Source organism: Oncorhynchus masou, chromosome 14 (assembly GCF_036934945.1).
Source record: "Oncorhynchus masou masou isolate Uvic2021 chromosome 14, UVic_Omas_1.1, whole genome shotgun sequence".
In the NCBI taxonomy this organism is placed as follows: Eukaryota; Metazoa; Chordata; class Actinopteri; order Salmoniformes; family Salmonidae; genus Oncorhynchus; species Oncorhynchus masou.
The window spans coordinates 23,583,500-23,597,834 of NC_088225.1; the positions used below are offsets into that span (position 1 = coordinate 23,583,500).

Here is a 14,335-nt window from a genome sequence, read left to right on the forward strand (position 1 = left end):
CCCAGAACAACAGCAAAGGACCTTGTGAAGATGTGGGAGGAAACAGGTACAAAAGTATCTATATCCACAGAAAAACTAATCCTATAATCGACATAACCTGAAAGGCTGCTCAGCAAGGAAGTAGCCACTGCTCCAAAACCGCCATGAAAAATCCAGACTACGGTTTGCAAATGAGCATGGGAACAAAGATCATACTTTTTGGAGAAATGTCCTCTGGTCTGATGAAACAAAAATAGAACTGTTTGGCATAATGACCATCGTTATGTTTGGAGGAAAAAAGGGGAGGCTTGCAAGCCGAAGAACACCATCCCAACCGTGAAGCACAGGGGTGGCAGCATCATGTTGTGGGGGGTGCTTTGCTGCAGGAGGGACTGGTGTACTTCATAAAATAGATGGCATCATGAGGAGGAAGATTATGTGGATATATTGAAGCAACATCTCAAGACATCAGTCAGGAAGTTAAAGCAAATGGTTCTTCCAAATGGACAATTAAGTGGACAATTAAGCCCTAGCATACTTCCAAAGTTGTGGCAAAATGGCCTTAGGACAACAAAGTCAAGGTATTGGAGTGGCCATCACAAAGCCCTGACCCCATCCTATAGAAAATTTGAGGACAGAACTGAAAAAGCGTGTGCGAGCAAGGAGGCCTACAAACCGCGGCAGGTAGCCTAGTGGTTAGAGCGTTTGTCTATTAACCGAAAGGTTGCACTATTGAATCCCTGAGCTGACAAGGTAAAATAATTCTGTCTTTCTGCCCCTGAACAAGGCAGTTTACCCACTGTTCCTAGGCAGTCATTGAAAATCTTAATTTGTTCTTAACAGACTTGCCTAATTAAATAAAGGTAAAAAATAAATAAATAAATGACTTAGTTACACCAGCTCTGTCAGGAGGAATGGGCCAAAATTCACCCAAGTTATTGTGGGAAGTTTGTGGAAGGCGACCTGAAACGTTTGACCCAAGTTTAAATGGTTTAAGGCAATGCTACCAAATACTAATTGAGTGTATGTGAACTTCTGACCCACTGGGAATGTGATGAAAGAAATAAAAGCTGAAATAAATCACTCTCTACTATTATTCTGACATTTCACATTCTTAAAATAAAATGGTGATCCTAACTGACCTAAGGCAGGGAATTTTTACTAGGATTAAATGTCAGGAATTGTGAAAAACTGAGTTTAAATGTATTTAGCTAAGGTGAATGTAAACTTTCGACTTCAACTGTAGTTAGTTAAAAGTATTTAAAAGAGACTTAGTTCTCCTTGAGAACACACACGTAAAAGGCTTGTTCAAAAAGGGATTGTAGACAATTTAAGACAAAATAAGGCCTAAAATATTAATAAGTCAACATTCTGTATTTTACAACTCAATGTTAGATGGTTCTCCACACTCAAAGTAGACTATGGGCCTTTAAAAAAAATATATATTTTTTTTTACAGCCACTAGAAACATCAGCTAACTTTAGCCACCACTGGCTAAAATTCTGTGGGATTGATAAAGGCAACTTTTAAGACTTCTGCAGATAACCTGAGAACACTATTTGGCTGTGTGTTGCACCTACCCCTCTCCATCACTGGGGGTCTTCTCCCCCCGGGGCTGGGCCACACAGTACAGAGCCTTCTCCAAAAGGTGTTCCCTAAAAGCCTGGGTCACCTGGGCCAGAGGGTCCACTACGGAGACAGAGAGAATAATAAGGGTTAGCATAGTCATGGCAACCAATTTAGACAATGAAAACGTGTTGCCCATATTGCTTTCATCATAACCAGTTTCCATGACAGGTGTTTCCTTTCATAAAGACACAAGCTGTCCACCTGTAGAGCCTCTCAACGCTCATTCTTCTGAGGGGCTCTTGTCAATAGTTGTACACCATATACCAGGGAATAAGGTGCTATTGGTCACATACACGTGTTTAGCAGATGTTGTTGCGGGTGTAGTGAAATGCTTGTACTTCTAGTTCCGACAGTGCAGCAGGTGTCTGCAGTACTGACCTGTGTTCCCTGCCTGGCTGTAGATGCTATCTTTGGGGGTGCTGCGGACGGCCCAGTCCCCGTCCACAAAGAAGCGGTGGCCCAGAGGGTGACAGAGCCACTGCATGGCCGGGGGGACACTGCCACTGGAGGAGAGACACGCCTGGCGGGCACTACTCAGGAACACACGCTGGGGATGGAGAGAGACATGGAGATACAGGAGTGGGTAACAAGGTAGAGAGACACGCCTGGCGGGCACTACTCAGGAACACACGCTGGGGATGGAGAGAGACATGGAGATACAGGAGTGGGGATAACAAGGAGATAGAGAGACACGCCTGGCGGGCACTACTCAGGAACACACGCTGGGGATGGAGAGAGACATGTAGATACAGGAGTGGGTAACGAGGTAGAGAGACACGCCTGGCGGGCACTACTCAGGAACACATGCTGGGGATGGAGAGAGACATGGAGATACAGGAGTGGGTAACGAGGTAGAGAGACACGCCTGGCGGGCACTACTCAGGAACACACGCTGGGGATGGAGAGAGACATGTAGATACAGGAGTGGGTAACGAGGTAGAGACACAATACACTGAGCAACAAACCACACATTATAGCCAACGCCTTCCCCTCTCCCCCACTCTCACAAACACCCACACCACTTGGTAACCTAACTCGGTTACTCACGGAGGAGAAGTGAAGGAGTCTGGGTAGGCTGGCTTTGACTCGTAGGGCTGCAGAGACGTAGATCTCTCCTAGCGTGGCCACGGGGAGACAGGAGCCTGAACACTCTGCCAGGTTTACAGCACTCAGACCCATGTGAACCGCAGACAGGTGGCTACCGCCCAGCTTACCTGCACACACACCCGTTGATTATACACAGCTTGGCTGAACAAACACAGAAAACACACAGGATTTTCAGACAAAGACTCCTGAAAACACGCATCCATTCCTCTCAGGCCTACATAAAGTGTGTAGGAGTAGGGAGCTAGTGGATAACTCTGTATTGGACAGTAGTACTGCAGAGGAGAGAAGGTACCAACTGTGTGATCTTGGGGAAATCTGAATCCATTTAGTGTTTGTTTTATTTCCCACTGTATGAGGATCTGAGACACGTTGGTGACAACCATGAGGTATTCTGGTTACGGGATGAGCAGGGACACGTTGGTGACAACCCTGAGGTGTTCTGTTACGGGACGAGCAGGGACACGTTGGTGACAACCCTGAGGTGTTCTGGTTACGGGACGAGCAGGGACACGTTGCTGACAACCCTGAGGTGTTCTGGTTACGGGACGAGCAGGGACACGTTGGTGACAACCCTGAGGTGTTCTGGTTACGGGACGAGCAGGGACACGTTGGTGACAACCCTGAGGTGTTCTGGTTACGGGACGAGCAGGGACACGTTGGTGACAACCCTGAGGTGTTCTGGTTACGGGACGAGCAGGGACACGTTGGTGATAACGGGACGAGCAGGGACATGTTGGTGATAACGGGACGAGCAGGGACACGTTGGTGATAACGGGACGAGCAGGGACACGTTGGTGATAACGGGACGAGCAGGGACAGGGACATGTTGGTGATAACGGGACGAGCAGGGACACGTTGGTGACACGACCCTGGTGATAACGGGACGAGCAGGGACACGTTGGTGATAACGGGACGAGCAGGGACACGTTGGTGATAACGGGACGAGCAGGGACACGTTGGTGATAACGGGACGAGCAGGGACACGTTGGTGATAACGGGACGAGCAGGGACACGTTGGTGATAACGGGACGAGCAGGGACACGTTGGTGATAACGGGACGAGCAGGGACATGTTGGTGATAACGGGACGAGCAGGGACACGTTGGTGATAACGGGACGAGCAGGGACACGTTGGTGATAACGGGACGAGCAGGGACATGTTGGTGATAACGGGACGAGCAGGGACATGTTGGTGATAACGGGACGAGCAGGGACACGTTGGTGATAACGGGACGAGCAGGGACACGTTGGTGATAACGGGACGAGCAGGGACACGTTGGTGATAACGGGACGAGGCTGTTTCAGGGGCATGTTTGAGATTGATCAGTTTGTTCATAATGCCTGGAGGAATGACGAGCAGGGAAATGTATTGTTGGTGATAGTGCTGACGAAGGGAGCCGGTTGATGATAGCGGGACGCGCTAGATGGTAGCCGGTTGGTGATAGATGGTAGGGGCGGGACTAGATGGTAGATAGGGCGGCTAGATGGTAGCACGTTGGTGATGGTAGCGGGACGAGCAGGGTAGCACGTTGGTGATAGGGCGGGTACGAGATGGTAGCCGGTTGGGATGGTACACGTTGGTAGAGATGGTAGCCGGGTAGCGGCGGCTAGATGGTAGCGGGGCGAGCAGGGACACGTTGGTGATAACGGGATGGTAGCGAGCAGGGACATGTTGGGGCTGCTGATGGTAGCCGGTTGTGTACGGGACGAGCAGGGTACATGTTGGTGAGGGCTGCTAGATGGTAGCCGGGTTTGTGTAGGGCTGCTAGATGGTAGCCGGTTGTGTAGCAGGGACTGTTGGTGATAGATGGTAGCCGGTTGAGGGCGAGATGGTAGCCGGTTGTGATAGGGCCTGGAGACAGGGCAGATGGTTGTGTAGCCGGTTGTGTAGGGTGGCTGGTAGAGTGGTAGCCGGTTGTGTAGGGCGGCTAGATGGTAGCCGGTTGTGTAGGGATGGTAGCGGCAGATGGTAGCCGGTTGTGATGGTAGGGTTGTGTAGGGCCGGTTGTGTGGGCGGCTAGATGGTAGCCGGTTGTGTAAGCGGCTAGATGGTAGCGGTTGTGTGATAACGGGCTAGATGGTAGCCGGTGTTGATGGTAGCCGGTTGTGTAAGCAGGCTAGATGGTAGCCGGTTGGTGATAATGCTAGATGGTAGCCGGTTGGTGGCTAGATGGTAGGGCGGCGAGATGGTAGATGGTGGTAGCCGTTGGTGTAGCGGCGTAGCAGATGGTAGCCGGTTGTGTGCGGCTAGATGGTAGCCGGTTGCAGATGGTAGCCGGTTGGTGATGGTAGCGGCTAGATGGTAGCCGGTTGTGTGTAGATGGGTGTGGCGGTTAGATGGTAGCGATGGTAGAGATGGTAGCGGTTGGTAGATGGTAGCGGGTAGATGGTAGACATGTTGGTGATGGTAGCGGTTGGTAGGGCTGGAGATGGTGGTGAGCCGGTTGGTTAGAGCAGGGACGGCTAGATGGTAGCGGCCAGATGGTAGCGGTTGACGAGCAGGGGTAGCACGTTGTAGATGGTAGCCGGTTGTGTAGGGCGGCTAGATGGTAGCCGGTTGGAGATGATGGTAGATGGTAGCCGGTTGTGTAGGGCGGCTAGATGGTACACGTTGGTGATGGTAGCGGGTTGTGTAGGGGGCTAGATGGTAGCCGGTTGTAGCGGCTAGGTTGTGTAGGGCGGGTAGCAGTTGGTAGCCGGTTGTGTAGGCGGCTAGATGGTAGCCGGTTGTGTAGTTGGTAGTTGTGTAGCTAGATGGTAGCCGGTTGTGTAGGGGCTAGATGGTAGCCGGTTGTGTAGCTAGATGGTAGCCGGTTGTGTAGGGCGGCTAGATGGTAGCCGGTTGTGTAGGGCGGCTAGATGGTAGCCGGTTGTGTAGCGGCTAGATGGTAGCCGGTTGTGTAGGGCGGCTAGATGGTAGCCGGTTGTGTAGGGCGGCTAGATGGTAGCCGGTTGTGTAGGCGGCTAGATGGTAGCCGGTTGTGTAGGGCGGCTTTGTGTAGGGCGGCTAGATGGTAGCCGGTTGTGTAGTAGCGGATGGTAGCCGGTTGTGTAGATGGTAGCCGGTTGTGTAGGGCGGCTAGATGGTAGCCGGTTGTGGTAGTGATGGTAGCCGGTTGTGTAGCGGCTAGATGGTAGCCGGTTGTGTAGCGGCTAGATGGTAGCCGGTTGTGTAGCGGATGGTAGCCGGTTGTAGATGGATGGTAGCCGGTTGTGTAGGGCGGCTAGATGGTAGCCGGTTGTGTAGGGCGGCTAGATGGTAGCCGGTTGTGTAGGCGCGCTAGATGGTAGCCGGTTGTGTAGCGCGGCTAGATGGTAGCCGGTTGTGTAGGGCGGCTAGATGGTAGCCGGTTGTGTAGTGCTAGATGGTAGCCGGTTGTGTAGAGATGGTAGCCGGTTGTGTAGGGCGGCTAGATGGTAGCCGGTTGTGTAGGGCGGCTAGATGGTAGCCGGTTGTGTAGCGCGGCTAGATGGTAGCTGGTTGTGTAGCGCAGCTAGATGGTAGCTGTACCGGCAATGATCACTGTATGCATTTGTAAAATGTTATTTTGTTCTGTAGTGTCTTGTAAGCCCATGTGGGCTGGGTACCGGTAGGTGTATGACATTTAAATCACATCAATCAACTAGCTGGTAACATTGACATGGTTAGACAAGGTTAGCCTTACCATTAGCATTTGAGCCACAGGTCAAGTCCCGTTTACAATTTCCACCTACCGGTCATGTGCAGCTGGTGCAGGCGGTGGTAGACCAGGGCAGCGTCGCGGCTGCTCATGCGAGCATCCTCCCGGAGCCCCCTGGCGCGGAGCCCCCCAGCCCTGGCAGCCAACCAGCGACCCACCCCTAGTCGCTGGAGGCAGAGGCGGAGCAGGGCCCACAGGGCGGCACAGGCCAGGTCCAACTGAGAGGTGGGTAAGGGGCGACCCAGGGCCTTGAGGCAGGTCCATAGGTTCTGACTGGCCTGGGCAAAGTCTCCCTATTGGGGGAGGGAGAGAGGTGGGTAGGTCACAACACCAAATTTGAAAGAGATACAACCTACAGCGGTGTAGTCTAAATGGTCACAGCAAATGAACATTACATTTGTCAACTGTGTAAAGTACAAGTTTATTAAGGTTATAATATTGTAGAGAGCAATCTAATGATTCATTCTGTGTCATTTATAATGACATAGGGCAAAGAAAACTGTTTTGACATTCATTTTATAGCAACCTCTTGGATTGCCCCGTTTCTATCTACATTATAGAGTGGTTCTTCCTAAAAGTTGCGTTGCACTGCAGCACAGCTTGCGGGCTGACGCAGAATTCTATGGCACGTTATTTAAGTGTCAGCCATTGTTGCCATTAATGCTAGTTACTGCTAGTTTGACCACCAGAGGGCATCTTTGAGAAGCATTTGACTGTTTTTAATATTGGCTGTACTACCGGAATTTAAAACCGTTTTCTTAGAACATAGTACACGGGATTGAATAAGAAATTTAGCTTATTTAATTTGATTAATATTATGGTGTGTCTATTCCAAGAAAAACAAAAGCCTCTGCGTTTCCATTAGGAAAATATGGCACTGTACAACGTGACCGGTCGGGAGTAGGCTACTAAGTGACTTCGAGTGAAGAGCAAAATAATACGAACATTTCCACACCCTAATTGCAGGCTAACCAATACCCAAATAGATTCAGTGAAAATGAAAATCTCATTGATTTATCAAGTCTAGTCCCCATGCTCGTCTTAGAGGAGCGCAAAACGGTGCTGAAAAACCTACACGCTGGTAGGCTACTGCTTCAAATCCTCTGATAACAATTGGATGACTGGGTGTTCCAGCAAGCAACAATGTGTTGGCTTCATTAGCCTACTTTATTCCAATATTTCTGTCATTCAGTGATATTTATTCACATAGTAATTAGTTATGGAACCATCCAGATGAGGTTAGAAAACAACGCAGCCTGTTGTCCTGCTTATAGCCCATCAGGGGTGGACGACTTAAAAGAACTCCAGCACAGAGAAGAGAAAAGAGTCTTAAATAATTAAACATGTGGGTAAAATACTGTTTGACTTGGGGATTATGGTCACGGACAGTGCTATTTGCCGGTGTTATGCCAAACATGAAAGCCCAGGAGAATGAACAGGTACAGTAGGCTACAATACTGTAAAATAGGCCTAATAATGCTCAAAATAATGCTGTTGGTCTTTACTGTGCGCTGCACATTTTGACATTGTATTCCATTTCCAGCGAGACTATTCAAGCCATCAACTCACTGATGGTTGAAGATGATGAGGCACAAGATCAACATCGCTCTAATCACAGTCAGAAGACAGTTGAAGAAACTGGAGTGAACTTACGGAAAGGCTCTGTAAGACTATCTAATGATTATTTTTATTTTGTATTCTTTTCTTCCTCAGAACATTAACCATGTGTGTTCTCTTGTTTTGACCCAATGATTTGTCTGACAAACAAAGAACTTTGCGTGCTGCAGGCCAGGCATGGATCAAAGCTGGCGAGACAATCAATGACATCAAGAGATATGTTGGACCCTATGTCAGAGAGGTGTTTTTGGGACCACATCATGTCTATTGTCCTGCTAATAGCCCTTGTTGGAAAACATGTTATCTAAGGGGCTTTTATAGAACTATAATGCAGGGTTAATAGTAACAATAATAACCGTTGGATAACAGATGGGCTCTCGGGACTCATTAAGAGGTGGCTTCTATCTTCAATATAATCATTCATTCAGAAGGTTAAACCCTTAGGTTTCAGGCCTGCAGTAGGTTATGGAAACATTGTTTTCAAGTCCTCTGGTGGTTACAGTCCTAACCCTGGAACATGTGGCACCATTGAAAGAAGCTGGTTTGATGAAAACTGTCAATTTCGTCTGTTCTCTTTGGTCGCAATGTCATAGTTTTTTTATGAACACAGTTACCATTAAAAAAACAATATGTTTATCTCTTCAACTGTTTTACAATCTATATGGCACAGCTGTCATTTTTTTGGTCCTTAAATGAAACTGGTATATATTTTTATTTATCACAATTTTCTTACCAATTTTGGTCTTTAATCCAGGGCCGACAGACAAGTTCCTTACTTCTCCCCCCCTTCCACTTGATAAAGGTTCCAATTCATAAAAACATTTTTTTTATCTATTAGAATATTTGAGTTTAACCACAATATGATATTTTAGAGATGATTTTGTTTTCAAATAACTGAAAGTGAGAGGTTATAATCTGAATAAAGGGAAAAAGGCCATTCTTGAACACGGGGTGAGACATTCTTAATCATTTGTAAATAAAGCCAGTTTTGTTATTTAGATGATTTATTTCTGTTTTTAGAGTGAGAGAAACCAAAAGCCCACCGTGCCTATTTTTGGGAATTTCATCAGTCCACATGTCAAGTGTGATTCCCTCATTTACCCAAGTTCTCACTGAACTCCAGGCACACAGCTACAGTGTTGTTGTTGTTGCCTGATGCAGGACTCTAGTGCCAGAGGAGACTCTCAGACTGAAAACACTTCCATTCATTTACCAAAAGACAGTCAATTTGTGCCACAGTTTAGACTATCGATAGATCAGCGTTCTAACTCCGCCCTGTGATAGTGTGGCGCAATGACAGAATTCCACCATCTAGCACTAATGGTCGCAGCATAAGCTTGTAACTTTTAAAGGAAGAACCACTGTACAGCAGTGAGTGAACACCATACACACTATTCCTTACATAGTGCACTATATAGGGAATAGGGTGGCATTTTGACGAAATCACATTCTCCATATTCTCACCCGTGCCAGGTCGAGGTCTGCCTGCTTGCGGTGCCTCCAGAACAGCACAGAGGATCCAGAGTGGGGCCTGGTGACTGGCTCTCCATAGACCAACACTCTGACCAGAACCCCAGCCACCAGCACACCATTCAGCAGCCACACCAACAGAGTGGGTAGTACCCAGTCCATCCAGCCCCACGAGTCAGCTAGGAGGAAAACACAGAGAGAGGATGACTTTTGGAGACACCCACACAGAATGACTTTTGGAGATACAACAACACATAATGAGTTTGAGACACGCACGCAAACACACACACACACACATACAGACAAAGAAGAGATGGACTTACAAGAAAATACACATGGGAGTATTAGATGAACTCACTAGGAGTAAGATACACTCCTCCGCCACCCTCCCTCTTTCCCTCCATCCCTCCATACCTGCGTTGTCTAGGCCCAGCATGATCCTGCCTGTCCCAGGATGCACTGCTTGGTTGTTAGCGGTGGTGCTGGAGCCCATCCCTCCACACAGCATGGCAGCCAGGGGATTGAGGGAGAGGAAGAGGAAGGTGAATGTGCACAGCGCCATGCGGGAGCGGTCCAGCATGCCAGCACTGCCCGGAGTGGACGAGGACGTGTCCATCAGATTGACCGCCGGCTGGACAGGAGAGGACAGAACACAAGAAGTCAGGATTAGAAATAGAACTAAAGCAAGAGGCAGAGATGGAACTGGAACTAGAATTGTAACCAGGGAGTTAGAACTAAGAACTATAACTTATTATCGTAAGTTTACCTTCCATGATAATTGGAGACACCAATGGTTAGCCATTGAACAAAACAATGGTTTAGCTTCTCTGTTTAAGTTTGTCTCCAGCCTTGTTGCTACAGGATGCATGTTGCTAGAGAATTTCCTTTCATAGTGTTCTATTCTAGGTAACTATAGCTGAGAAGTCCAACATCTTTCAAGCTCCTTTCTTAAAGTCACGAGAAGCATTAGTTATGGGTTGGGTTGCAATGGGTCTGAAACTTTCCGGGAAATTTCCGGATATTTTCCATGGGAAGTTAAGCCCTGGATTTTGGGGAATTTTGCTTAAATTCATCCAAAATGTTAGCTTATAACAGTGAACCTTTTTTTGTGGTACAGACAAGGCAATTCTAGGTCTGTGGCATATTTTGGTTAAACTATCCCCAATTCAATGGAATTCCAACCCTCTGCATGGACAGTGCATTCATCCATCACATGTGCAGTGCACTCTTCCATCAGATGTACAGCTAATTCTCAAGATCTTGCACACTAATGAGATGCTATTGAGCCCACACTAATACACTGTCTGAGCCAAGGACTACATGCTTTCTGGTAAGTTTTGATTACAATACTGGGTGGGGTGAATATATTTTATATAACAAACATGATTTTTTTGTTAACTAGTAAATAGAAGCCTACAGCAAAGTGTGTTTAAATAATTTATAACTTGTTAACAATTTATGCTAGTTAGTTTCTGCTACCATGTTGATTTTAATTGATTGAGCCTGCTAACTGAGGAGTGTTAATTCACCTGTTTCCATACATGTTTCATTTTAAAACATTTATCTTACAAAGGAGTTGTTTAATCTAACTGCTTAACCATTTATCTTTACATGGAATTGTATTTTGTTGTTATCTTTACAGGAAAATGCCACGGGCACTATCTGATGTGTGGAGACATTTCCCTGCAGCTAATGTAGAAGGAAAAGCTGTGTACATTTGCAAATACTGTGTCAAATCATACGTGCAGAATGCAACAACGATGCAGAATCATCTGGCCAAGTGCATAAAGTTCCCTCAGCGCTCACAACAAGCAACCTCTGACAAAAGTCCCTCTACTTCTATTCGAGGTGAAAATGATGAATCAGACATCTTATCGATAGCAACAGCTCATGGTCCTCCTGGAATCAGAAGTTTTTTTTTTAACTCAATGGAGGAACATAGTCAAAAAAATGCTGATGAATGTCTTGCTCGAGCTGTGTATGCAACTGGTTCACCTCTGATGCTCACAGGCAATGTGTATTGGAAGAGATTTCACCCAGCATACACCACTCCAACCAGACATGCTTTATCTACTCATTTGCTGGATGCAGAGTTCACCAGAGTTCAAGTGAAGGTCAAGCAAATCATAGAGAAAGCAGACTGTACTGCAATCAACTCTGATGGGTTGTCAAATGTTCGTGGGCAAGGAATAATTAACTACATCATCTCCACCCCTCAACCAGTATTCTACAAGAGCACAGACACAAGGGACAACAGACACACTGGTCTCTTCATTGCAGATAAACTGAAGACAGTCAATGACCTTGGACCACAGAAGGTATTTGCACTGGTAACAGACAATGCTGCGAACATGAAGGTTGCTTGGTCTAAAGTGGAGGAGTCCTACCCTCACATCACACCCATTGTCTGTGCTGCTCATGCATTGAATCTGCTCCTCAAGGACATCATGGAACTGAAAACAATGGATACACTACAAGAGAGCCAAGGAAATGGTTAGGTATGTGAAGGGTCATCAAGTTATAGCAGCAAAGTGAGAAGAATAAGAGCATCAAATTGAAGCTGCCCAGCAACACCTGTTGGGGTGGTGTTGTCATCATGTTTGACAGTGTCCTGGAGGGGAAGGAGTCTCTCCAAGAAACAGTCTGCCGATATGGACAGCCCCATCAAGAGGATCCTCCTGGATGATGTATTTTGGGAGAGAGTGGTAAGCAGACTGAAACCTATAGCAGTACCCACTGCACGGATTGAGGGAGACAATGCCACCCTGTCGGATGTTCAGACTCTGCCTGCAGATGTAAGAGAAGAAATCCGTACTGCCCTGCCCACTTCACTGTTGCTCCAAGCAGAGGAAACTGCAGTTCTGAAATACATCAAAAAGCGTGAAGACTTCTTCCTGAAGCCCAAACACGCTGCAGTGTACATGTTGGACCCCAAGTATGCTGGCAAGAGCATCCTGTCTGGTGCAGAGATCAACAAGGCCCATGGTGTCATCACTACCGTGTCTCGCCACCTTGGCCTGGATGAGAGCAAGGTTCTTGGTAGTCTGGCGAAGTACACTTCCAAACAAGGGCTTTGGGATGGAGATGCAATATGGCAGTCGTCCCAACATATCTCATCAGCCACCTGGTGGAAGGGACTTTGTGGATCTGAGGTTCTTTCCCCTGTTGCCCCCATCATCCTCCAAATCACACCAACATCAGCCGCCTCAGAGCGCAACTGTTCCTTGTTTTGGAACACACAAACCAAAGCCCGCAACAGGCTGACCAACACAAGGGTTGAACATTTGGTGGCCATCCAGGCAAATTTTAGGCTTTTTGAGCCTGACACCGAGCCATCCTCAACAAGGTTAGAAAGTGATAGTGAAGATGAGGCCTCAGAGTCTGATGTTCAAGAGGTGGACATTGAGGAGGTCCAGGGAGAAGACATGGAAGCTTGAGAGGAAGACAACCAAGGCTTTAGTTTTTAGACTATCATTTTACAGATGTATGTTGAAAACATTTTTGGGAGATGCCATGGATCATTGGGAATCATTCAATATTCCCTTTTTGTTGTTCCGTGAAATCATGCCATGTGAAGAGTCAACTCATTTCATTAAAGTTAAATTCGTAACTAAATTGTTTTTTTTTATTGGAAGGATTTAATAATTATATCTACTTATGATAAGGTAAAAGGTTTATGTCTCCATATGATATGGTAAATATATCCAATGCAAAAAACATCTATATTTAAATGGTATTAATATTAATTCCCATATATTCCCGTTAACTCCCACGGAAAGTTCCCACCTCTGAATATTCCCCAAAAAGTTCAACCCTAGTTACGGGTAACATCCAGTATCCTGACTGGCTCCACTCAATGCTTTTCAGTGAGGTTTCACGTCTTCAGGTTGTGAAACCCACCTTGCTGTCCTCCCCCATGGGGCTGTCGGGTTCTGAGTCGCTGCCACAGTGGGAGTAGGAGGTGGGAGAGCCCACGTCGGATGGCGGCGGGGTGGGTAGCTCGCTCTTTACGTCCGTCTGTGGGCCATCCACCTCCATGGCAACCAGGTCCTTCAGAGACTCTGGAGAGGAGGGAGAGAGAGGAAGGAGGAGAGAGGAGGAGAAAAGAGAGGAGAGAGGTAGGAGGAGGGAGGAGAGAGAGGAGAGAGAGAGAGGAGAGAGAGAGAAAGAAAGGAGAGAGGAGGGAGAGAGAGAGAGAGGAGAGGAGGAGGAGAGAAAGAGAGGAGAGAAAAAGGAGAGGAGAGAGGTAGAGAAAGAAAGGAGAGAGGAGGGAGAGAGAGGAAGGAGGAGAGAGGAGGAGAAAAGAGAGGAGAGAGGTAGAGAAAGAAAGGAGAGAGGAGGGAGAGAGAGGAAGGAGGAGAGAGGAGGAGAAAAGAGAGGAGAGAAGAGAAAGAGAGAGAGGGAGAGAAAGAAAGGAGAGAGGAGAAAGAGAGGGAGGAGGAGGAGGAGGAGGAGGAAAGAGAGAGAGGGAGAGAGGAGGGAGAGAGAGGAAGGAGGAGAGAGGAGGAGAAAAGAGAGGAGAGAGGAGGAGAAAAGAGAGGAGAGAGGAGGAGAAAGAAAGGATCAACCTCACAATAGTTCAGGCCAACCTCATCACTGTTATGACAACTATATCTGTATCCATAAAGTGTCTCAGAGTGCTGATCTAGAATCAGTTTAGCCTTTAAATCATAATGAATACAATTATATGGACAGGGGGGACCTGATCCTAGATCAGCCATCCTACTCTGAGATGCTTCATGAATACGGGCCTAGCTCTTGATCCGAGCACAACCAGCACTAGCTATCAGACAATGACTGCATTTCACAAAGCACTTCTTTAAGCAATTGAAAGCTTTAGCCATGAAGAATCCT

General features: G+C 47.2%; 1 protein-coding gene across 3 annotated transcripts in view; it reads right to left on the minus strand.

The window, feature by feature from the left end:
* Window positions 1–14,335, minus strand: part of srebf1 (sterol regulatory element binding transcription factor 1) — a 33,127-nt gene that overhangs the window by 8,073 nt on the left and 10,719 nt on the right. For all 3 annotated transcript variants that reach the window (XM_064986926.1, XM_064986925.1, XM_064986927.1), the window contains 7 exons: window positions 13,382–13,542; window positions 9,896–10,112; window positions 9,476–9,660; window positions 6,429–6,687; window positions 2,656–2,822; window positions 1,987–2,155; window positions 1,560–1,668 (listed from right to left, as the gene is read on the minus strand). In XM_064986926.1, the coding sequence (XP_064842998.1) occupies window positions 1,560–1,668; window positions 1,987–2,155; window positions 2,656–2,822; window positions 6,429–6,687; window positions 9,476–9,660; window positions 9,896–10,112; window positions 13,382–13,542 (1,267 nt within the window). The remainder of the gene's footprint in view (window positions 1–1,559; window positions 1,669–1,986; window positions 2,156–2,655; window positions 2,823–6,428; window positions 6,688–9,475; window positions 9,661–9,895; window positions 10,113–13,381; window positions 13,543–14,335) is intronic.